At 37.3% G+C, this 27,408-nt stretch overlaps 1 protein-coding gene across 1 annotated transcript in view; it reads right to left on the bottom strand.

Annotated features, from left to right (window-relative positions):
- Positions 1–24,833, bottom strand: part of acvr1bb (activin A receptor type 1Bb) — a 41,373-nt gene extending 16,540 nt beyond the window's left edge. Inside the window, exon 1 of the mRNA XM_067458854.1 lies at positions 24,655–24,833. Coding sequence (XP_067314955.1) covers positions 24,655–24,718 — 64 coding nt within the window. The 5' untranslated portion in view covers positions 24,719–24,833. The remainder of the gene's footprint in view (positions 1–24,654) is intronic.
- Between the last annotated feature and the right edge of the window lie 2,575 nt (positions 24,834–27,408).

Below are 27,408 nucleotides of genomic sequence, written 5' to 3'. Positions count from 1 at the left end.
TATTTTTCTCACAATTGCAAGTTATAAAGTCACAATTCTGGGATATAAACTCGCAATTGCTGTGATATAAAGTCAGAATTTTGACTGAGAAAAAAGTCAGAATTGTGAGATAAAAAGTCGTAATTACTCTTTTTATTTTTTTTATTTAGTGGCGGAAACGGGCTTCCATATTTTATAGACCAAATCTATTACATGTCTTTTAAATTAGGATTGAAACTGTGCTTTTTGTTTTAGGTTCATGGTGAAACCCTAGATGTCATTATGAAGGGAGTGCATGTTGGACTTCTTATTGGACATGAAGGTGTCCTGCATGATGCTTTTCCTTCTGATGTATTTAATGTGGCTGTGGGGGTAGAGGAGAAGATGTTCTTCATGACCTCAAAGATGTAAAAAGGATAAAGATGTCGTTCCACACACGTAAGACCTCCGCTCACCTTCGGAACACAGTTTAAGATATTTTATATTTAGTTTGTGAGCTTTCTGTCTCTTCATTGAAAACGTATGCACAGTATACTGTCCCTTTCCAGAAGGACCAGAAAGGTAATAAAAACATCATCAAAGTAGTTCATATCTGACATCAGTGGGTTAGTTAGAGTCTCCTGAAGCATCGAAAATAAATTTTGGTCCCAAAGTAACAAAACCTTTGACTTTAATCTGCATTGTCTCCCGTGTTTGTTTTCAATCCGTGTTCGCGACTGCGCAGTGACGCTGCTGATGTGTTATCTGGTGCGCGCAAGCTTCGTTTGTAGTCTGAGGGAGACTGTGGAGTCGCAAACGCGGATTGAAAACAAACACGGAAGAGAAGACAATGCTGAATAAAAATGTAGTTTTTGATATTTTGGGACCAAAATGTATTTTTGATGCTTCAAGAGATTCTAACTAACCCACAGATGTCTCATATGGACTACTTTGATAATGTTTTTATTCGTTTCTGGACATGGACAGTATACTGTGCATACGTTTTCAATGGAGAACGAAGGTCTTAACGGTGTGGAACGTCATTAGAGTGAGTCATTAAAGGACAACTCCGGTGAGAAATGAACCTAGGGGTAATTAACAGATGGTCACAGAGTAGATCGTTCTCTGGGATGCGTTTTCATGGAAATCGAATGTAAAGAGTTTTATCTTTAAAAACAGATTAGCTTACAACACTAGTCTATGGGGCACAGAGTAGTGAAATTAAATCGCTAGTTAATACCACTAACAAGGCTAAAAATAGCCTCACACTAACACGGTGGCATAATGAGGGTCCCTACATGCAAACCGAAGCATTGAGAACTTTGTAAGAGTACAAACAGTTTAATAAGAAGACACTTTATAAACACAGCGCATTACGCATTCACGAACAGGCGCCATCTTGGAAAACAGTCTCGACTCATCGAGCGACGAGAGCTCTGCTAAGTGATGAACTGTGACTTGGAATCTCATATGGTCCGTTGTTTCCGGAAGAAAACACTGAACGCGACAGGGTCCATATTAAAAATGTCCATGTTATTACATTTCACAAACTTAATTCCTATCGACCAGCTCAGAACAGCGCTCGTAGATCAATTCATCGAGACTGTTTTTCGAGACGGTGCCCGTCCGTGAACGCGTAAGGCACTATGTTTATAACGTATCTTCTTATTAAACTGTTTGTACACTTACAAAGTTCTCAATGCTTCGGTTTGCATATAGGGACCATCATTATGCTGCCGTGTTAGTGTGAGGCTATTTTGAGCCTTGTTAGTGGTATTAACTAGCGGTTTAATTTTACCACCCTGTGTCTACACTGTGCCCCATAGACTAGTGTTGTAAGCTAATCTGTTTTTAGAGATGAAACTCTTTACATTCGATTTTCAAGAAAACGCATCCCAGAGAACGATCTACTCGGTAACCATCTGTTAATTACCCCTAGGGTCATTTCTCACCGGAGTTGTCCTTTAATGACATAAAGGGTTAGTTCACCCAAAAATGTAAATTAAGTCAATGACCAAGTATTGCTCAAATCATTCCAAGGTCAAAAATGTATCAACTTGTTCATACAGTGTACACTCATATTCTTTAAAAATAATTGACAAGCAGTTATTTTGTCATTACATGGCCCACCACTCTATATATATTTCCACAATTCATGTCTTTTTTCTACTCCCCTCCCGTACTTTTTCTAAACCTCTTTTATACCATTCATCTTTGTTCTGCATATTGGAGAAACTCATGTTGATGAAATAGAAGCACCTTTGTTCTTAACAGGTTCTAATGAGCAATTTTTTCATGAATTGTATTCTAAAACAATGTTAAAGTTTGTGCAACATTGAACTTGTTTCAATAAAATTGAATTATTTTTGAGCAGACCAGTTATGTTGATTCATTATGAGCTGATGTGAGTTTTCAATCATTTAACAAAGTTGTTTTAACTCAAGGAATCAAGTTGAAACAACTCAACGTTTGATTAATGTATCAAAGTAAGTTGTCTTAACTCAGAGAATCAAGTTGAAACAACTATCAACGTTTGATTAATGTATAAAAGTAAGTTGTCTTAACTCAGAGAATCAAGTTGAAACAACTATCAACGTTTGATTAACGTATAAAAGTAAGTTGTCTTAACTCAGAGAATCAAGTTGAAACAACTATCAACGTTTGATTAACATATAAAAGTAAGTTGTCTTAACTCAGAGGATCAAGTTGAAACAACAAATTTTCATTAGTTATATAACTTGTTAAACATAACATTTTGAGCTGAAACAAAGAATGTCTTTAAGTTCAGTTGACTCACGTTTTTAAGGCAGCAGGTGAACTTTCGTTTCTAAGTTTAACAGACTTGAAATGTTTTACAGTGTATGCTATCACTTTGGTATCTTCCCCTTGGGCTATAACTGAGTGAAACCACTTATATACCATAATAGATGTTATGACATTGCCATTGTGGTTGATGTGGCAGTTGATGACAGTCTATGACAGAGGTTTATAAGCCATGAATCACAGGTCTGTCCTGATAAGAACTGCGGGGGCAGAATGCTAAATGCCAATAACAACTAACTCACTAACTCATATAATCAGCTCATACTAATAATCGAAAACTACACTGTTTAAGTAACATTTTTGCACAATTGGGAGCAAAACTACTGTATTTAGTGTTAGTATTATCCAATTATTAGCTTTAACTATTGTAAAACTAGTGTATCTTCCCCTTTTTATATGTAATTAAAGGTGCATTATGTAACTTATCCGTCCGCTATTCAAAACAAAGGCATAGTTTGATGAAGCCAAGTTTGAGCTCAGACCTTGGCACATGTGGTCTTCACTTCACAGCCGGTGGAAAATAATTGGGATAGGATTTGGGCAGAAATTATGTTCATGGATGCAATTAGTAACATTACTGTAATATGAAAGAGCAGGAACGAGTGTTGTGGAGCTAAACAAGGCTACTAGACCGATTGTTAATAAGATGAACACAACACTCCTCTTTTATTATGCCAGTCACATGGTGCACCTTTAATTATTTTGCATGGTCAAAAAAATGCCTCTACAAATGTAATAAATGAAATTTGCTTGCTTCTGAAAGCTAATTTGAGCACTATTAGGCCATAAAATCCTTTCATGTTTCTATTCATTCTAGACCAATTTCAAAACAACAAAAAAACACATCAAAGAACAAAGAAAACAAATCCATTTAGTAAATAAAAGTACAGTAAATCTGATAGTAAAACAGATGTGTAATCTCATGAGAATGATCTCACTGCTTAACTCTGGCTTCACAATGCCAAATCCTCAAACTGACATGAACTTGTTTGTACTTGCACATGTACAGAGGTAAAATGCTAATACATTTCCAAACTAAAGTCCCTGATGTTTAAGCAAAATTAGGTTAACAATAAACCTTTATTTTCCAGAATAGATGTCACTTGCTGAATTAAACATGCAAAATGGTAAAGTCAAGTGAAAGCTAGGGATGCACCGATACCACTTTTTTGGAAAACGAGTACAAGTACGAGTACTTGGATTTCAGTACTTACCGATACCGATACAGAGTACTTAAAAAAAAGCATGATTTAAATTTACAGGTAACGGCTTTACTTTAAAAACAAGGGACTAGTTTGGAATCAAGAACATTTATTTAAAATGAAAAGCATGTTGTATGCAACATATTACAGAATAAATAATTATTTTTTAAAAATTAAACAGTGACAGTGCAACTCAAGTATTTTTTTCATAAAAGTATATATATTCTGCGGAATTGTTTCGCATGTAATATGGCTTGTTGCAGCGTGAAACTCTCGTCTATCCACTGGGAGGTTGGGCTAATTAGTGACACGGGTTACTCGATGATTGCCTGTGTTATTTTCACAGCACGTGGATTGTCTCTGGACATTTTCTCTCGTCTTGCAAGAGTTTGCTGATGTGTGGGTTGTGTTGGTTTAGAAGCGTGGGTAAACTCTTTGTACTCATTACTTTGTACTAAATACACTACCTTTTGAGCCTCCTCTGGACAATTTCGCTGAGCACAATTTGCAGTCCGCCTTTGTTTAGTCGTATTCATGCACTTTGAAATAGTTCCACACTGCTAACGTATCTCGTCTCGTCTTCTCCCCGCTCTGAGCTGTAGCCGGGCCTGGGGGCGGGCACTCGGCACCTGTGATTAACCCCTTACACGCCGCTCAAGCATAGACATTTCTCAGACCATGGTATCGTCCCCGGTATCGGGGGACTTTTAACGAGTACGAGTACTTTCGAAAATGTGGTATCGAGGCCGATACCAGATACCGGTATCGGTGCATCCCTAGTGAAAGCAATCTACAAATACTGTTGTTTGTATTGTGCAGTATTCTAGTACACACAACACTGGTCTTCCATTACAACCAGATTTTTACTCACTGATCAACTAAAATGTATCAATACTGGACAACTCAACAGTAATAAAAAAAATTTTTTTTTAAATAGTATGATTAAATATTGCATAATAGGCTACTTCTTTGAAAACATGTTTTTTTTCCCCACAAGGAATAACGAGAACATAAAATTGCGTCAAAACACATAATAGTCTATTATAATGGTCTACACTGAAAATCTTGAAGCATGTTCAATGACCAATACATCTTTTTTTGACGGACCAATGCGGTCCAAATAGACCTGCTAACAAGACGGATATAACTGAACAACCATAAACAGCATGTTTAGTAAATATGAGACACTAATTTAAAGTCATGTGGCCAGGGCTTGTGACTTGATATGTGACCTTTAAACAGCACAAGATAAAATACCATTGCTACAAAGAATGTCATTTAGATTTGGAACGATAGGAGAAGTAAATGAGAAAACGTGAACACTATATTTAATCTTGCACAGGATATCTGAAATTACCTGCAACAGATATAGTCTTTGGTCCTCATAGTCAGCTTGAAAATTGCTTTAACTAAATATGATATAATACCAGTTGGCAAGGAAATATGGGACTTTACGGGTTGGTAACAGGAAACCATTCGAATCCCTATTGAAATATTAGCCAGTGTAATCTGTAGCTGTTCTTTTTTAATCATGCAGCCCTAGGGGGATAATTAGGAACTTTAGAGGTAGTGAAATTGGATTAGTTTGATTATTGCACACAGTATCATTCTCCAAAAGGGAAATAAACAGGTTTGATTGAGGTTGTATATCCCCACTTACAGACCCATGCAGAGCTTTTAAGGTCATTATTTTCCATTCAAAGGACAATTAAATAATTTGGCATTTCTGTGTATTGCTAAAATAAAACAGAGACTTGCACATTACACATGAAGGAACATCCACTCACATTCATGCTAAATTATTTGATCATATTGATAAAAAAAAAAAAAACCACTGATATATACATATATACATACTAGGGATGCACCGATACCATTTTTTTAGAACCGATCGGATATAAAAAAATCTGAGTATAGGTCGAAACCGATACCAAACCGATACCAATGCAGTTATGTTTAAAAATTCTATATCGAATTTTCTTAGTGTGTTGAATTGATAAATTGCTTTTGTGAGTTAAACACAATCAACTAAATACAAACAACATTATAATGAAAAACAACTAAATTAAAAAAATATATATAATCACAATCTATGACAAAAATACTACTATAGATAATAAATTAATAAGTGTATAAATTAGATTAGTGGATAATTCAGCAGCAAAAGTTACAAAATCACGAGTGCACAATTGTATAAAATATAAACAGTGGGAAAAAAAAGTAAACCACAAAAGTGAATGTGTGGTTGTAAATCTGGTAAAATGTTACAAAATATATTAATGCAAAACAAGTAAATATGTTTTTTTTATACATATTTAAATATGTTTACTTCGTATATATACACTAAGAAATTACATTTATTTGAAATGCACAGCACATCTATTTAATGAGGCAGCACCATATTATAGATAGGGCAGAACAAGGAATTATTAAGGCTAAAAAAAGGCTTTCATAGCGCAAAAGTATTATAATACAGAGGGGCACAAAGCGCATATGCGCAACCCGTGCACAGGATGATGGGCTTGAAGCAACACGGAGTCACATGCTCTCAGCGCGCCACGCTCCGTCCGCATTGAGAAGTTCAAAACAAGATATATCAACACGTAGATATCTGTGCAGTATTCTTATAGGCCGTTTCTTTTAACAGTTTAACATTTCAGTTACTGTGTGTGAAGAATAGGCCTGCACGATATTGGAAAAAAATTACATTGCGATATTTTTCCCCTCAACGAAATATATTGCGATATTGAGAGCCATCAATCCAGGCTAAAGTCAATAATTACCATTCTGTGATATTAATAATTTCACTAATAAGCAAGCTTCATTACAAGTGACAAAAAGAAATGTTGGAAAATGTGTAAACATGAAACTAAACCTCCAGTAGGTAGCAGCAGGTGACCGTCTTAACAAGTGAGTCACTGAGTCGTTCATTCAAACGATTCATTCGAACGCTGAATCGTTCACACTTGTTGCTATGAGTGAGACGTGTTACGGGTCTGCTATGAACGATTTTCACTGCTGAAATAGAACAAAACACTAAATATTGCATCTAAAACGTAAGTGACTAAGTGAATGTTAATTAGTTGTTTATGGAGCTGTCATATGAAATCAGTGTCATTTACAGTGGTTATGGTATTCAGGAAAACGCTCTAGTGTTGTGATTTCTCCTCGAGAGGCTGCACGAGCGTCAACAGCGCGACCTTATTATCATCAGTTCATTATATATTATTATCCACAATCGATCGCCACTTACACTAAATAAATGCACAAACATTCTTGCATTTTGGTGATTCGCTAGTTATTTTTTGTTTTAATCAGGCTCTTGTCCGTCAGTCAAGTAAAATTCTCTTTCACTTGTCCCTTCAAAACACCCACATGTCCTGGACAAGCGTTAATGTCGAGCCCTGCTTTGTATTCATCGTATAGAGCTTTGTGGTGCCGTTTTAAGTGATCAGACAAATTGGTGGTGTTTTCTTGTTTTGTGGCCACAAGACACTCCATGCAAAGTACCTCTTTTTGTTCAACATCCTCCTTTATGTAGCCAAAATAGTCCTAAAAAGCTTATTTCTGGTACGAACCTTTTTTCCCCCTATTCGGATCCTCTTCGTTGCGCATTTTAGCAGTGAATGTTTGGCCGTGAGCGGTAAGCAGCGGCACAGCGAACCAATCACTGTGCCAGCAACAAACTCGTGTTTACTGTGTGCTTCCTTAATACACCATGGGCTACTACCATAGACCGTAAAAAAAAAAAATACTACTACCCTTCACATCGCATGTTCCGGCGATGTGACTATCGCACACGCGCACATCGCGATGTCGATGTTAAAACAGAATATCGTTCAGCCCTAGTGAAGAACAATACAATCTCTAGTCCAGTGTTGTGCTCTAACAGACACCCGGGAGAAAGTAACACGACTTACAGCAATAAACACCAGCAAGATAAAGTGCAGTATTTAATTGTACTTCTGAACTCAGTCACTGTAATCCAGTAGCGGTGGCTTTGGGAATGGCCTCACAGGGCAGCGAAGCATTCTGGGAATTGTAGTCTTTCATCCCAATGAGACAAAAATACATTTTCTGTCTTTTCTCAGTCTAGAAAGCACCAAATTCAAAAATAATTTCACATTACTACATTAATGACCCAGTTTAAATACAGATTCATCTTCCCAGCACTGAAGTACCCCTTTAAACACTTACTTTTACTTTTAATACTAAAAGTACATTTAAAATCAATTTTACTTAAGTAGGATTGTCGTTGTAGTACTTCTACTTTTACTTAAGTAAATATGGCTCTGGTTATTTGTACTTTAACTTAAGTACTGAGATTCAGTACTTCCTCCACCACTGCATCTCAAATATTATGACACTGACAGACCACTGAGACAGCTCTGCAAAAGACAATCTTGGTGAGGTGCAATATCCGTGCAGCACTAAAGTATAGTTAATAATACTATATTAGGCAATTATTTCACAACCTTTATTATATACATCTCGGAAAAAAACAGAGGTCCGGACCTTGGTTACCTCATAGAGGTCTACAGTCATGGTTGCGTTCAATGTTGATATTGTAGTGGTGGGGCCAGAGCGCCACAAATAAATCAATGTATGGGAAACACCGTTACTGTACATATATTGGACATTTATTTTTTATTTTATTTTTTAAATCGACCACAACATTTACATAACACCTATTTATTTTCAGCATATCTGTCCTGCACTGAAAAATAAAAAAATATTACATTTATAAAATCACATTTTATAAATCACAACAGATTTACTTTAAAAAAATACTGCAGGCTGTTCTATTACAAGGGTTAGACGGTCGGTAAGTGTCTTGCAACAGGAAACCATGACTTTCATTAGTTTTCCTTGGGAAAAATAAAAATTCTACAGAACTGGGCTGCTCTAATTACTAGCAGTCCTACAAGTCATGTAATAAAAATGTGAAAAGCTTTTATGCAAATCGCTGATGTGCAACAATCATTTGGCACTTGATTCAGTTTGTGGTAAAGCTCTTACACAATGTCATTATAAAAAAAAAAAATGATATATGGATAATTAGAAAGTGTGAAGTGAAATTTGACACAAAAAAACCTGTAAATAAATTCCTGCGCTTTTGTCAAAAGTCTTCTTGGCACAGCTTGGTTTTGACAGCGCTGAATGCAGGCTGCGTTCATAGCGTGACTGAACACCGCTCCAGCTCATGCCAACAGGACTCATTTCAAGCCAAAGCACGGAGGGATTAAACAAATCAAGCCTTGATCAATTCACATTAAAAGGGCGGTGAAACACTCAGTTTCAGTCAGTGTCATGTCAATCTTGAGTACCTATAGAGTAGCATTGCATCCTGCATATCTCCGAAAAGTCTTTATTTTTTTAATAATTATATAAGAAAGATGCGCTGTTCCGAGTCTTTCCGAAAAAAGCCGAGCGGGTGGGGGCGTATCGTGTGAGCGGAGCTAAATAATGACGAGTGCGCGCTGCTGCTATTGTGTTGAATCGAGTGCGTCGTAAAGCTGTGCCATCCCTAACAGCGGGAAAAAACTTTATTCAAAATAAAAATATGGCTTTTAATCAGATACAGCCATACATCTATGATCCGGAATCAGACCCAGAGGCTGCAGTTGAACAGGAGCAGCAGCAAAAACGACTAGAGCAGGACGTCTGTATGTGGTACAAGTTATACACTAACTATATAATATGCTTAGCGGCTTGTGTTATTTACATATTTATACTTGAATTATATTGTCGTATTTTTGTCTTTGAAGGTGTACATGTGAGAAGTGCAGTTGTGCATGTGTGTGTGTGTGTGTGTGTTTACGCGTGGTTTGTGTAGACAATTGTAACGTTAGTAAGCGGACTGGTTTTGCACCGCAGGCTAGTGTTTACATAGAAAGACACGGAATAGTAGCACATTTGAATGAAGAAGCGCGCTTATTTAGTTCAACATATTTCCCCCCTCTTTGTGTATTGTTGTTTGGAGTGCTTTTACAATACACAAACATAAAGTTACACATATAGTGGCCAGCTAAACAAATGTACACGCTCTACACATCGCATGCTCCATTGATCAATTTCTATATATAGTAATATATATAGTAACTATACGTGATCATGTTTGGGCTACTTGATGAGCATAGGCAAAAACACAGACATTTGAAGCAGTCTTACTCACAGCCTGCGGTACTAATGTTGGGACCTTTATCGTTGGGACTGCTCCATCATTCAGCATTAGGCGATCGGAAAATCCTGTGTCGAGCTGGGCCTTGTTTATGAAACAGTCGGCACCGAAATGCAGCGAACAGATATAAACATTCGCGCAACTCAGTTGCTGATCCGGAAAAGCAAATTCCATCCACTGTTGCCTTACCGAGTTTTTGGGGAATCTGTGCAGGACTGTCTTGGTCTGGCAACCAAAAACGCACTTTTTGATGTCATTGTTAATTGTGCACATCACCTGTGCAGCGCAGCCTACGAGCCAGGCAGCCAGCGCTTTGATGGGCGTAGCCTGTTACTTTCGCTCTCTCCCTCTCTCTCTCTCACGCTCTTCCGGTAGAATTGTCCGTAAGGCCCATACAAGGAAATTCCGCCCCCATTAACGTCAAAGGGGACGCATGATCGCAAAAAACGTGCCGAAACTTATGACTAACCGGAAGTAGTATTTTTGACAAAGAAATACTCCCATCAAACGTCCACCTTAACTTTTGAAACTTTGTACATGTTTAGTATGGGATTCCATGTCTTTAACAGTGTAAAAAGATCACCCCCCCTTTAAGAGAATCTGGTTTTACAGTATAGTCTTGCAGTATTAGCCAGTTTGCTTATAAATGTTCCAAACGTGTACTAAAGGTCCAGTCATTTACAGTCATATACATATGCAGTTAATTTATACGAGCAATAGTTAATTCATTGTTAGTATTTAGTCAGGCGTCAGTCATGCGTCTATTGTTAGGACCCAGAGGAGGAACGGTAGGAAAGGTAGGAATTGGTTAAAAAACTTTTTTTTTCCAAGCTTGTTTAAACTTTCTTTATATAGCAATACATAATTAAAATGTAAGTACTCTGAAAAAGAAAGTATAAAAATTTAGTGTCTGTAGACCTCTCACGACTGTTTTAAAGACAGCTCATTATTTCCATTCACTCCACCTTCTCCCTTCTGGGCTCTTTCCAAAGCCACGCCCCCAAAATACATGAACGCGCTACACCGGCCGCTCAGCTGGAAGACGCATTATTTACCTCAGACGAGCGGTGTGCATGTAGTGACAACATGTCACAATCACATGTAATAAAAAAAATTTTTAAAAAAAAAACGAACTATCAGTATGAATATAAACAAATAAGATGTCTTTTAGTACTCACTATCAAGCTAGAATGGTAAAGTTTAAAATATATTTTTGTTTGATTTGGTAACGAGCTAGTTATATTTATAAGGCAAAGAAAACGGGTAGCATCATGTTTTTCCCAATAACATCAGTTATACTGTGATGAAGAATTTCGGGTAAGAATTATAACATATACTGTGTTTTGCATGTAAGAGTTTCCATGATGAAAGCATTGTTGATTAGCTGTAGCTAAAGCTAACTTAGCTCTAAAAAAAGTTCCTGGATGCGGTGTACTAGCTTTTACACATGCATTTTGTCATCTAAAGTTAATTTTGCGAAATTCAACACAACAGTAATCAACTTGAGCTAAGCATATTGAGTATTTATCATCTCTACTAATGGCTAAGTGTATAATATTGTAACTTTATGCTAAGTAATGTTATGTTAGCTATATTAGGCAGTTTCATGTGCTCTTGATACATGCTTCATGAAAACATAAACCAAATAAATGTATAATCAAAACGAAAGATTACCTGTCCAGCAGAAATACAGCAGCAATGAGGCGTTTTTCAGGTCCCTCAGTTCTCACCATCGTTGAAAAGCCACGCAGATATTTACTCGCGTTTGATTTCTTTGTTTATCCAAAGACTTTCTGTGCATTGCCTTTTCTCGTACGGTCTTCCTTTTTTGCATTGCTTGCCTTCGCTTACTGCAGAACCCTGCACTGTGAATTTTGAAAGCTCTTTCTCTGCCTTTATTTTGCCTAGGTTTCTTGCCTCTTAAACTGCGCAAATCAAACGAGCGCGCGCATGTGAGCGGATCGTGTAGCGAAAGCGGTGGTCGCCATGGTAGCGAGAGAGAGTGACAGTCGCCCAAGCCAATCATTTGTTTCGTCCTGAACGAAAATAATGAGCGGTGTTTATTACAGATTAAAAAGTCTAGAGTCACTCGGTTTTTATACTCTCCTTTTCAGAGTACTTACATTATAATTATGTATTGATATAAAAAGAAAGTTTAAACAAATTTGGACAAAAGTGTTTTAGATCAAACCGTCCTACCCTACCTTTAATTAAACACTGTTCAGCTTTGGAATGAGTGGTCTATGAGTGGTGTGTGGATCTAACTCATCCTAAACGGACATCATTTAATTGTTCTGATCGGACAATCTTTGGTGGTTGCCACCGGGTATTATTAGCACCTAAGAGCTTAATAACAATTCTTTACAGTTTGACAAAGTTAGCATGCATGTAGGTTTTTGTAGAAGTTTTTAAATTCAGCATATGTTGGCTTGGCTTTCCACTGAAGATGTTTCATCACATCAGATTGCAAGTGTAGTGGCATATTGGTTTGTGAACGGGATTTCCTGTTATTTATAATATAATATTTCAGAAAATGCAAAAAGATATGCTATCACTTTGGTATCTTCCCCTTGGGCTATAACTGAGTGAAACCACTTATATACCATAATAGATGTTATGACATTGCCATTGTGGTTGATGTGGCAGTTGATGACAGTCACTGACAGAGGTTTATAAGCCATGAATCACAGGTCTGTCCTGATAAGAACTGCGGGGGCAGAATGCTAAATGACAATAACAACTAACTCACTCATATAATCAGCTCATACTAATAATCGAAAACTACACTGTTTTGGTAACATTTTTGCACAATTGGGAGCAAAACTATTGTATTTAGTATTAGTATTATCCAATTATTAGCTTTAACTATTGTAAAACTAGTGTATTTTCCCCTTTTTATATGTAATTAAAGGTGCATTATGTAACTTATCCGTCCGCTATTCAAAACAAAGGCATAGTTTGATGAAGCCAAGTTTGAGCTCAGACCTTGGCACATGTGGTCTTCACTTCACAGCCGGTGGAAAATAATTGGGATAGGATTTGGGCAGAAATTATGTTCATGAATGAGAATGAAAAGAGCAGGAACGAGTGTTGTGGAGCTGAGCAAGGCCACTCAGGGCTCTACATAGCACCCATTTTGGGCGCATTTACGCCTGAAAATTACTGCGTGCGACTGTGAAAAAATATTTAGGCGCACAGGTGCGAGTGACCCGATCGATTCTCATGAATGGATGTGTAATACAATCGGAATAAAAACTACAACTCCCAAAATGCATCAACACTGAGAAACTGTTAGGCTACGTTTCCTACTGCAATCAACTGCTTTTCATGCCTTCAGGCAGCATAATAAGTGCAAAATCGTGTGCGATCAACAGACTACACTTCTTGAACAACGATTGTTTACGAGGTGAAGCGGGTGTGACGACACAGCCATGCGCACTTTACCAGACACCTCACGCTGATGATTTACGGCCATATCAAAATGGAAATATCACATTTGGATTATCATAAACAAGCTCAGAAATTAGTGGATGCTTGAGGCATAAATGCCATCAAAAAATTATTTATTAATAATCCATTTAAAAAGCCCTTGAATTTAATCTTTAAATCACACATGCTAGGGGTGTCCATGGTTATCCGATTAACCGTTAAAAATTGTGTAACCGAGTGAAACATTTTGCTCGGTTAAGTGGCGTCAATGACGTGCTTTGAATTTAGTTGTAATATATTTAATTACTACTAGAGACCGCCAGAGCGCTCCCAGACATTTGTAATATCCACAAGAAGTCATGACCAGTTTTCTAACATGAAGCAGTCAAAGAAAAGTACAGCCTGGGAGAACATTAAAATTGAGAGTGACGGGACAAAATGCAAGTATTGCAATGCAGTGCTTACTGTATTTTTCAGGCTCTAAATCGCTCCGGAGTATAAGTCGCATCAGTCAAAAAATGCGTCATGAAGAGGAAAATAACATATAGGCCTATAAGTCGCACTGGACTATAAATAATTAGCATTATTAATCGTATTAGGGCAGAAGATTACTTTAACTGTAATGAAGAAAGAAAAAAAAAGCGAATTGCGGACTGAAAGCAAGATGGACAGAGCTGAAGGGACGAGTCCACAGATGCTTGAACTCTGCCGGGAGAGGCTCAGCCGCGCTGTGTGAATCGTTCTCGGCTGCATATTTTACTACATGCAGTTTGTAATTTGCAGAATTGGATTTTCTTTATGGGGGCATTTTGTTTGTGTTCAGTCTTTCTAAGTTGTTGTCTTTAAGTTAATATTTCAGTTTAGAGTGTAACAGACTTTATTTGATCTCGCATAATGTATTCATTTGGTACGGACTGGTGCTCGTTATGTATGTGTGCAATGTACTTTTCCCCTTGGGGCTTGCCGTAGATAGGTTAGAGCATGCACACTTGTTTGGTACTGGAGTGTCGCGGGTTTTGGGGTTTTTCAGGTTGGTGATTTACATGTGCGACGGAGAATAAAGGAAGGAATGTTCAGACGGCTGTCGTTTATTGTTTTTCTTATGACAAAGTATTTAAGGCGAACACTCCACGAACGCTCGGTCACAAGAGCTTTTTTCTGTTTTCAGTTATTTTCTTTTTCAAGGGTAGGCTACAGGAGCAGCATAGAGCCCTCTCTCGCGGCTATATGTTTATTCTTGTATGAATTAAATTTGATATATAAGTCGCACCTCACTATAAGTCGCAGGACCAGCCAAACTATGAAAAAAGTGCGACTGATAGTCCCATCTAAACAGCCAACACCCGGGCATCATTAGAGAGGCGTTGCACTTGCATTGCTCGTGAACTGGAGCGCATCTCATCCTAGTTAATTTAACGAAACTCAGCTTAGGCCTCACAGACATGAAATATATCTTAAGAAAGTTTGAAATGTCTTTTAACAATTTAAAACGAAAAGAAATAGGCTACTCTCTGATTATGTAATCCATGATGTGCATTTCTCTCTATATGCGCGTTCACTACGGAGATGGCGTCATCAACTTAAAGGATCATGAAACCCCAAAACACTTTTTTTGAGATGTAAACAGATATGTATAGGCTGCACATCATTGAAAACACTAAGGGTAGTCATTAATGGTATTCATATGTGAAAATAGTTATTTTTGCATTTTTCAGAGCGATTTCTGTCTTCCGGTTTGAAAAGCTTAGTCAAAGCAATGTCACAAATGCTGACGGCGGCGCAAATGCCACAAATGCCTTTTCGGCCCAAGTATGGGCTGCTGGGCACATGCTGACGTTGACCGCTCAGAGCGATTCTCGATATATATTCATGACATAAAGCTCATTCAGTCCAATCCCTGCGCTGTAGTATGCATACAAGATAATTTAGTTAATATACATGAGACAGTCACTTCTGTCAGGCTCGTCTTCCATCATTATTGTAGAGACATGGTGGGGAAGTTTTGGAAGCAGCGTGCGGAAAAGTCACGGAGGAAAGCTAGGCGTTGTGCTGATACGAAATAACGTAAAGGGCGCCGAGCGAGCTGTAACCGGCGCCGTCTGTGGAAGCCTTTGCTACAAAGGCTCGGTAAAGTAAAATGAACCTGAGGAATCGCACACCGAACCTGCAAGTGTTGACTATCTAATTTATGTCAGGAGTGCAAAATAACCAATCTGTAGGCCAATGAACAAAAGCCACTTCCTCTCCGTTTTATTTGTGGTCACAGCCATGCACTAAACCGCATGTGATCGGGCTCTTAGTGAAACAGTGTGATGCATATTTGGACAAATATAGATTTAGCTGCCGAGTGACCGCGCGGATCGTCACGGCAACCCAGCGCGCGTCGCTCTGTGCTTCAGATGCGCGGTCGAGACTATGAAGCCTCAAATCCCTTCGCTTTTACCCCGATCTAGAATTACACATCTCTGTCGCATCGCATGTTGGGTGGTTCACGTTCTCTTATCACGTCGGCGCGTTGTTCAACTTGCCAAACAGCGTGCATATTTGGACAAATATAGTTTTATCACGTTTGCAAAATATTTCGTCATGCAGAATAACATTTATTTTCATTTCTCACTGAATTATGCTGGTTTGAAGAGCTGCATGATTAGCGATCTCTGCTGCACGCCACTCATAGCTCTCTCATTCGCTGTACTCATCCCTCATTTAATCTCACTGTGGTATGCCAAGGAGAACCAAGAACATGTCTCAGAACCGCTGTAACTGTTGGTATCACTAATCTTAATGCACCTACTGACACTCCCCTATTTATGCAAACCATTCCCTCTTTCCACACAATACCATCCCACCTTTTCACAGTCGACCACTCCCCTTTTAACAAGCCTTTTCAAATCGAAGGTGTGAAAAAACACAGCTGCAGCAGGGGGGTTTCATGACCCTTTAATAAACTAAAAATAATAACCCTGGCGCACACTATGGTTAACCAAGTATTAACCGCTAAGGGCCTCGGTTAACGGTTAATGAAAAACTTGAAAACGTGCAGCCCTAACACATGCCATTTAAAAAAATACTTAATGTATTTAATGAGCAAGTATATCATGAAGATTTTTTCCAAACCGTGTTTTTGTCTTATCCAGAATCAAGTGTTTATTTTCCCGCTGCGGATTAGCACCATATCTGCGAGACTCCCATAGACACAAACAGAGAGAAGAAGATCCGGCTGCAATGTTCGTCCGCATGCGGTTCTGATGCGGTTCTGTTCAGCCACAGCACCAAAAGTTACGTCTTGCTAGTCAACAGAACTATATTATATTATATATATACATACATACATATCTATATATATCTCCAGAACAACAATACAGAAGACCATGGGGTTCCTCACATTGTCCAGTAACAACCAAAAGTAGAGCAAGAGAAGTCATGCTGCACTGCAAGCCGGGTTTCTAAACTATACTCACACAAATGTCATATGCGGTCTTATGACTGTTTTATCATGGCATAAATCTGAAGTTTACACTTTTCCTCTGAAGAAAACAGCTATGACTTTTCACAATGTCCTCCTTTCAGCACACGGTATACTTGCCAACCATGAAGAACATATGACTAAAACAAAAATGTGTCCAAATCCCCATTCACATCATCAGTGATTTGATTATATGCCACATGTGGTCAACCTATAATTCTGTTGACAATAAATGAGTTGTCATGCTGCTAAAAAGATTATTTGAAAGGACAGATATTGTCAATAAATTGCACCAGTGCATAATGCATCATATCAAAAGACATTTCAATTTCAACATATTTAATCTTTTTAATGTTATGATCAAACTGTGTATTTATTGATATTCACTGCCTGCAGTGCTGCCCAGGAATCGCCTAAACATACTCCTCTTGTACTGTTGAGATTTTGGTGCAGTGTTTGATTAACCAGGACATATTGCCTCATCTAGATAAAGAAAGTTGTTATCAGCAGTGCTGTGAAACATCCAGGTGGTCTTATGCAAATGGTTATGCAGTAATGTTACTTTTCTTGGAGAAAAGTGTTTTCCCTATAGCAACCACCAGCTATACTGTTTTTATGGTAGACTAGCCCAGTTGCACCAAAGAAAAGGCAGTTCTGGCCCAGTGAAATTGTCTCTGCTCTGGCATCTTTAAACTTGCTTATCTACAACCAGGACCTGCTAAATCCAGTTGCTGTGGAGGTCAGATAATGTCCTTAGATAAGGTTTGTCAGGAAAACAACTCAGTTGGGTTATAAGTGATCTAAAACAAAGTGTTCTACACTGGAAGTGCCTGGCGCAGCACAGTGTGACACACATTCATTTAATGGACATCCTTTGCTGATTTTTTTTTCCTTTTGCAAAACTCTGGCCACTTTATTTTCCCTGTCCATCTGAAATAAAATGACAGATGACTTTGGCAGTGCTACACTATCAATGACGGCGAATGTCTTATTTATAACGCAAGATACGGAAACTCAAATGACTTTCAGATGCAACCACATCTTCCTGTATCTGCCAATTACAGTTTCGAACTGTAATACGTACTTTGTTTGGTGTAAATAATACGCCTGAGTCTTAATCTACAACCACTCCTTTTAAAATATTCCCGTTCCACTGACATTTATGACATCCGCATCAAACATATCAATGCTCATGACAACTTACACTAACTCCACAGTAAGTAAATCAACTTTACCAGCTAAATACTGTTTGACAGTGATGCCATAGAAATATACAGAGCTACTGCAAAAACATTCAAAACACAAAATTCAAAAGATAGCGGCATGCTTGTTTGTCTAGCGCATACGTTTATATGAGATTATTCAGACGTCAAAATCAGATCGCAGAAGGCATGTCAAAATGACTATTTCCAAACTAAAAATGGTTAGTTCTGCATTTACTTACCTCTCTCTCTCTCTCTCTCTCTCTCTCTCTCTCTCTCTCTCTCTCTCTCTCTCTCTCTCTCTCTCTCTCTCTCTCTCTCTCTCTCTCTCTCTCTCTCTCTCTCTCTCTCTCTCTCTCTCTCTCTCTCTCTCTCTCTCTCTCTCTCTCTCTCTCTCTCTCTCTCTCTCCTCTCTCTCTCTCTCTCTCTCTCTCTCTCTCTCTCTCTCATGTGGGTCATTGTAAATCTGTTCATTATATGAAACCATTGCGTCTCTCCAGAAGACTTGGATTTGGTTTAGACCAGTCCAATGATTATATAATTTTTTGGATCTTAAGTTTGAGGGGAATGGACATAAATCTTTCTCTTCTTTCTTAAAAGATATCTTAATTTGTGTTTTGAAATTAAATGAAAATCGTATAGGTTTGAAACAACATGGAGATAACAGAATTATATACCTTTATACCTTAAATACAGTAAGCTAGCTGTGGAAAAAACAAAATCTATAATTGCGAATCATATCGTTTACAATAACGATACATTGCTGTATTTTTTATACCGTGATATTTGACGTTTTGTTACAAATTGATATTATAAATATTTACATTATATTTGCCTGCCATTGGCAGATGAGACCAAAACTAATTCTGTACCACACTTTTTTTTTTTATTTGCTCATTATTCTTGATTTATTTCAAGCAGAGAAATCCCTTGCATGATTCAGTTGTGTTTTAAGATATGATTTTCACTTCTCTCATTAAATATGATACACATTCTCTGTTTGCTCCGTTAAAAGTTACATTTAAAAAGCATTAGCTGCTGTCTGGGGATTTCTAATGTTATCCAATCCATGTTGCTGCAAACTGGGTGAGCAACAAAGTTCCCTCTGACTTTATTAACTTTATTAAAGGCAGAGGGAAATGTTGCAGAAACAAACTGCAGGTGCAGAATAAAGGGTTTGTTGTGGATTTCTTAGAGAAACCAAAACATAAATCAACCAAATATTAATATAAAAAAAATATATATAAATATATATACTGAAAATTCATCACAATAGGACTGGGCGATATGACCAAAATCTCATCACTATGCAAGTCATGTCATATTCCGATAATATATATAAGGATATAGTATATTTTCTGTAAATTTAATCAATTAATAGTTTATAGGCATATATTATATATATATATATATATATATATATATATATATATATATATATATATATATATATAATATATATATATATATATATATATATATAGACCACATGGATGGACCATTTTCTATTTTTAAATTTTTAAAGGATATACTCAAATGTACTCATTCACGTGATTATTTTTCTCCCTTATTTAGAAGTTTTTATCACTGATATAACAATAAAATATTTATTCACAAAAGTTTATTCAATCCAATAACTAAACAAGTCGTGATGAATGAGACATTGACGTCTTCACTCACCTCTGTTATATGTATTGCTGTGGGCAAAAGACTGCTCTAATGTATTACTCTGGTTTATTTGTAGCATTTTTGAAATTTTTATTTAAATCAAAGTAATCAAAATCGAAATTCATAACCTCTAACCAATGTAATTTCCCCATATCGGTTGTTTTGGCTTTTAATTAAGGTTAATATCCCATTAAAAACATTTTATTAAATGGCCCCGTCCATTCAGTGGCAAGGAAGCAAGAGGCAAACTCAAACACAGAGTCAATACATGCAGACAGCGTCCTAACGAAAGGGTCAATCGTATGCGTTTAAAGGCTTGCCAGTTCGAACATTCAAGTGATTTTACAACATTCAATAACATCAGTATGGAAAACATGGCACTTCAGTTCAGTGCTCGCACGCTGTTTTTCTGTGATACAGAGAGCCGAGTCGCGTCTCTGACAACCCACGGGCCCTGAAGCCAGATCACATTCACTTGTGTCTTCACTAAACTTTGTCAACTGTATGTTTTAAGGCTTGCCGATTTAGACATTCAAGCGATTTTAGACCATTGGATGTGTATCATAATATAATGATACAACAGACATTTTATTTCATCCATCCAATATACATATATTGTCATACAGCACAGCCCTACAGTTTCTAAACAGTGTTGCTATGCATCAGCATTATCATCATCATATTTTAAAGCACTATATACCAACATTAAAAGTATTATACATGCCCAGCAAAGTTTATTGCAACTAGCAAACACAATGGCCCTCATTTATCAATCTTGCGTAGAAACGGGTGTATATGTTGGCGTAAGATTATGCTTACACTCCTCTCACCGCCTGATTTATGAAGCTGTGGCGCACCTCTGCAATTCAGGTGTACGCAATACTTGCCCTTGATAAATCCCGCGGCTGAAAACGATCGTCATTAGAATAACACGCCCCTATATATTCAAGTCTCTGCCTCCCGCACGCCCTCATTTTACGCCATGGACAAACAGAAGACGACAAAGAAACGAAACTTCTCCGACGTGGAGATCGGGCGCGCTCAATCATCTATAGTCTATTTAGTCAGGGCACTGATTAGGACATAAGTCAACGGGCTGACTCCCTGATCAGTGCTCTGACTACTGAACTATTGAGATGATTGAGATGCGCCCATCGAGACCATCACCGGGAAGTGGAAAAAAAAACGAAATTGTTTTATTTTGGGAGTTTAAAGAGTGGGATTAAAGGCGCTCACAAAAAACAAAATATGGACCCAAATTACGAGTAGCTACTGTTAGTGTGGGGGTTGAGAAAGCGCACTCCAGCAGTTTAAATAGCTGTTTGGATGATAAATTACCATCACAATGCATTATTTTACAGCACGTTTTGAAACAATTAGCATTTAATTTCGTATCACGGCACATGTATTGGGTGTACAATAGTGATGATGATGTGATGTGGAGTAAGATTCATTCACATTAATAATTACATGACAATTTGTAAGATTCTTCTTTTTTATTTTTTTTATTAATTTTAATATTTATAATAATAATATTTTTTTAGATTTTATTATTATTTAAAAGAAGAAGGCCATTTTTATTATTTTGTCAGTCTGAATTATTTTAGTCCCAGTCCGTGCGCAGCTGCTGGGCCAGGCGTGGGCCTGAAACGTCAGATAAAGCGCACAGGCTCGCGACTGGAGGAATACATATGCCTACCAAACACTTTGGTAAAGTCACACAAATTAAACATTGACGTTCATGTTACACAAAAAATAAACACTAAATGTTGTTGTTGTGTTTTTTAACAGTGGGTCATATAGCATATCTTGTCAGTGCGTTTTGTGGTGTTAGGAATGGTTTTTCTGCGCATTTTCCCACTAACTCAAACGTGCGTACACCACCTCCTGAGCTGGCGTAGGATTTGAGCGTGCCGTACGCCAACGTCCATATTGATAAATCTCAAAGTCACCGTGGGTTTGGGTGTACGCAAGGTGTACGCTGGAAATTTGGTGTACGCACTTTTGATAAATGAGGGCCAATGAGCTTATCCTTCTCTCAACAGGCTTATTGATCAACAGAGAGATAGATGTACTTTATTGTACCTTTAGGGGAAGCAGAGCTCTTAAAACGGTGTGTGTCCTGCAAGCCTTTAAAGGGATAGTTATCCCTTTCTATCCCTTTAATATGCAGAAAACATTAAGGGCCTTTTTACAGCGGGTTAAGGACAAACTTTAACAGTAATAAAGAAATCCCTCAGGCTATGAGCTACCCATATCAAACCAAACGGAGACAAAGACTAACTGTATTATTTCTATATGACGTGGAGAGAGTCACACAGACATGAGAAATGGGGTCACTGTTCGGTCATATCCTTATTTTGTCCCTCTTCACAATGAACTATGATTTAACCCACTCATATAACTCACAATCTCCTGAAGGAGTTCATAAGGGGCTCCATTACCCAACCATTATCATAACCTGTGCTCAGAGGTTATTGTTACTTGAAACCATATCATCATTCAAAGGAAAGCTGCAGACCTATACTTTAAGCTGCAGACTACACACACCTTTCTTTCTGTCATTTCAATACTTGATTTTCCACTGTACAGACCCTAAGAGCCTCTCCCCACTACTTAGCCTACATAAGCAACATATAATAGATGTATGCAGTCTATTCCTGTCCTTATACTTCATAAAAACAATAAACGTGATATTACATTATTAAAAAACAAATTACATTACCCTTCATTTTTTCATTGTTTATACATTACACGTTTCCCATCCTAACAACAGTAGATTATGCATAATTACATGTAGGGGTGGGCGATATCTCGATATTTAAAATATATCAAGATATTTTGACATATCTTATATATCGATATATTGTTTATATTTAATTCTGATTCCGCCACTTTGCATGTTTGCCTTCTCTGTGCTGTGCTCACGCGCCTCCCGTCTCCTTGCTTTAGTTCCCCCTCCCCTTGCGTGTCGTCTCATTGAACACGGCGGCGTCCACAACCAGGTTAGGATTAGTTATCATGTTGACAAGCGTGTGCGTTGTTTAAGACTTAGTTTAGAGACCATGATTTTCCTTCTAAACACAACTGCTTGCTAAAATTCATAATGAAATATTAATGTTCATCATAGTTCAAATCGCAAGTTTCACCCACAGTCAGGTGATGACACTATTGGTGAGAGACGCACTCGCAATCATGTCAGTTTATGATTCGTGTCTAACTGATCGCATATTATTTGAAAACATGTAAAAATGATTGCAATATCATTATTATTATTTTGTCAGCTTTATCACGGGATTATGATGAATAGGTCTATTCATGTTTTAACCAAGAGGGAAAAACGCGACATCCTGAGACACAGTGCTCTTCTGTAAGTTGTACTGTATCATATAGCCTACCTTCTGACGTTCATATTTTGTTCTGTAAGTGAAAAAGAAGGGAAGCTTGCCTCATGGGTAGCCTACATGATCCGCATGATGAGGCGCTCAGTGACGCTTTAGTAAAGAGCACGACATATAGCCTACTGTTTGAATTTTGATACAAATTTAACAGGAACTGGTGTTATGACAAAATCAGTTTATTTATATCTCAGTCATGCCCCAAACTTTCTGCAAAATGCTTACTGTTTACTTTAAATGTAAAAAAGTAAAGAGGAGTCTTTGATTCATCTTTTGAAAGCATGAAATGAATGAAAAGAAGGCTATATGTATTATTTATTTTATTTTACAGTTAAATTGTTATTATTTATGTAATCAGGGAGTTTGTTTTTTTAATGTCAAAAGCACTTTTTCCTACATGAACTAACTACCTCTTTGCACTTCAATAAAAAAAAGACTTTATAATATTTGGCATATTCATTTTTGCAATAGTTTTTGGAGTGGGTTCTTTTTCCTGTAAAGATATCGAGATATATATTGTGTATTGAGATATAGCAAAATATATCAAGATATATTTTTTGCTCCATATCGCCCAGCCCTAATTACATGCATATAAATTAACCCTCAACCAAAAATAATTAAATAACCCTAATCATGCAGTAAATGCATGTTGCATTTAATTAATATTAGGTAGATAAATATAGTTACACTGTTACAATGAAAACTCAATATAAAGCGTAGACCAAATATTTGGAAGGACTTGGTTACACTCGTGGTCATGTTAATTATAAAATATAATATAAATACCTATAAATACCTAATCGAGACAAAAAAAAAAAAACTTTTAAACAATTTAAACAGAATTAACCCCCACTGAATGTGCCAAATATGGAGCTTCAGATTGTATGAAGTCTTTTAACTTTGTGTCGTTCAACAATCATAGTCAGGCTCATATCAGCTTAAATAAATGGAACTTAAATCTTACATTTTTACTAAAGTTTTTATCTGAAGTTACAGCCACGTAAAGTACTAAGTTAGCCGGTTAGCATGCTAGCCCTTCACCTTTATGAGATTCCATAAACACTGCCATCCAGCTGAATTATTGCCCTTTAAACTGCTCACATATATAAAATGTAACCTCATATATCCATGTTACTGACAGAGAATGCTAATGAACCAGTAAGAAAGCACTGAGAGTTTAAGGGACCAGTCGTTAAATCCCAGCGCCATGTTGTTGTTGTTGTATTAAACGCCAAACGTTCAGCGACTAAAACACAATTAAAAGAAGCAAACTGACACACACCTGTAAACAAAACAACGCTCGCATACACAAACAGTGTATTCTTACCATCACACGCTCTGTTCAATCCCGATAAAACGATCAACAGTCGCAGTATTTGCCGTGGGTCCATCCTCACAGGACTCCCATTGCACTGAGAATGCGCGTGAACTCTGCTGTCGCTCGCGCGCCAATGACTAGACGAGAGAGCGCGCGCTCTGGCCAGCGCCACAGAGCACGCGCAATACCCAGTCAGAGAGATCAGGGGCGTTCCACTGCCCACTGTCCTGCAGAGTTTAGCTCAACCCTAATCAAAACACACTGAACCAGCTAATCGTGTCTTCAGAATTATTAGAAGGCTACTGGATGGATGGATGGATGGATGGATGGATGGATGGATGGATGGATGGATGGATGGATGGATGATGGATGGATGGAAAGACTACCAAATACAGGCCTAAAGTTATAACATGAGTGAGCTAAATGTAAAAGTTAGCATCCGAATGACAGGTGTGACTCAACAAACATAGTGCCGTAGATGCCATTAAAGCAATTTGACATTTGACAGAAAGACAGATAGATAGATAGATAGATAGATAGATAGATAGATAGATAGATAGATAGATAGATAGATAGATAGAAAGATAGATAGATAGATAGATAGATAGATAGATAGATAGATAGATAGATAGATAGATAGATAGATAGATAGATAGGCAAGGCAAGTTTATTTATATAGCACATTTCATACACAATGGCAATTCAAAGTGCTTTACATAGAAAGGAATTAAAATAGGGCTAAAAAATGCATAAGAAAAAGAATACAATGTAAAGAGAATTAAAAATAATAAAAAGATGATACCAAAGAAAAGAACAGGTAAACTAAAACAGTTATAAAAAATTATTTAAAAAATGATGCATAGATAAGGTGCAATCAGTCGGACGTACAGTGGCACAGTGCTCATTCAGTAAATGCACAGCTGAACAGATGTGTTTTGAGTCTGGATTTGAATGTGGCGACTGTTGGAGCACATCTGATCTGTCAGGAAGCTGGTTCCAACTACGGCTGGCATAATAGCTAAAGGCAGACTCTCTTGCTTTGAGTGAACTCTTGGTATTTCTAACTGACCTGATCCTGCTGATCTGAGTGATCTGTTGGGTTGTATTTAATCAGCATATCTGCGATGTATTGAGGTCCTAGGTCATTGGGAGATTTATAAACAAGTAGTAGAACTTTAAAATCGATCCTAGATGTAACTGGAAACCAGTGTAAAGACCTGAGGACTGGTGTGATATGGTCATATTTTCTGGTTCTGCTCAGAATCCTGGCAGATAGATAGATAGATAGATAGACAGACAGACAGACAGACAGACAGACAGACAGACAGACAGATAGATAGATAGATAGATAGATAGATAGATAGATAGATAGATAGATAGATAGATAGATAGATAGATAGATAGATAGATAGATAGATAGATAGATAGATAGATAGATAGATAGATAGATAGATAGATAGATTCTCTCACAAATGATTCCCCCAAGAAACTTTGCGTTTACAGAAATATTGTGGGTCTCTATAGTGTCAGATAGAGAGAGAGAGAGAGGAGAGAGAGAGAGAGAGAGAGAGAGAGAGAGAGAGAGAGAGAGAGAGAGAGAGAGAGAGAGAGAGAGAGAGAGAGAGAGAGAGAGAGAGAGAGAGAGAGAGAGAGGAGAGAGAGAGAGAGAGAGAGAGAGAGAGAGAGAGAGAGAGAGAGAGAGAGAGAGAGAGAGAGAGAGAGTTTTAGACGGTGAACATTTTTAAATGTTTTTAAAGAAGTCTCTCCTGCTCACCAAGGCTGCATTTATGTTATTAGAATCTATCAAAAAAAGCTTTTTTATATCAGACAAATACTGTTCTTTTGAATTTTCTATTCATCAAAGAATCTTAAAAAATATGACAACTGTTTCAACACTGATAATAATCATAAATGTTTCTTGAGCAGTATCATATCAGAATGATTTCTGAAGGATCATGTGACACTGAAGACTGGAGAAATGCTTAAAATGCAGCTTTGATCACAGGAATAAATTACATTTAAAAACATGATCGTTAATCCTGGAGTAGCTCAGTCTTCCTCCAGGGACCTGTCATGATGGTAGTTTAACAATCTCAGGGTTACAGGATTAGTTTTGAGTTGACAAAACCAAACCATTGTATTCAGGCTTTGTTGGTCCCATGATGCTGATCATCAGCTTTCTCTGTCAACTCAGGCTTTGATCCTGAGTTCAGGAGTTTAGCTGTGACATCAGCAGTGAACAGCCAATCATACGCTGTGGAACTGAGATTCACTTCTCGCGAGACAAGAAGTGAGATTAATTTCTCTCTTCTGTAGAATATTTCATGATTTAAAAATATTAAGAATTTTAAAAAAACACAGCAAGAAGAAAAGTTGTCTATGAAATAGGACAACTTAAAGAAAAAATTGTATGCAAGTAAATAGTATGCAAGTAAAAGTTATGTTAGTTATGTTATGTTAGTTAGTTTAGTTGATATAGAGAAAATTGAACATTTAAGCTAAGCTTCTTTTTTAAAGTTTTATTTATTGATTTTAAAGCTTATTTATATGATTTTATGTAGGCTATTTATATTAATTTTAACAAAGTGCCTATTAATGATTGATTAAACTAAAATGATACATGTGTAATTGATTAAGGGTATAATAATTACATACATTTTCTAAATCATTCAAAATTATAATTTTTATAAATAAGCATTGCTATGTTGTGACCTTTAATTTGGAGCAGAAACAGGGGGAGTGGCTTTATTGCATCAGGGATGT

The sequence above is a fragment of the Pseudorasbora parva genome, chromosome 12 (assembly GCF_024679245.1).
Source record: "Pseudorasbora parva isolate DD20220531a chromosome 12, ASM2467924v1, whole genome shotgun sequence".
NCBI classification, from domain to species: Eukaryota; Metazoa; Chordata; class Actinopteri; order Cypriniformes; family Gobionidae; genus Pseudorasbora; species Pseudorasbora parva.
The sequence above is the reverse complement of the archived record's forward strand: the minus strand, read 5'-3'. Positions and strand labels throughout refer to the sequence as shown.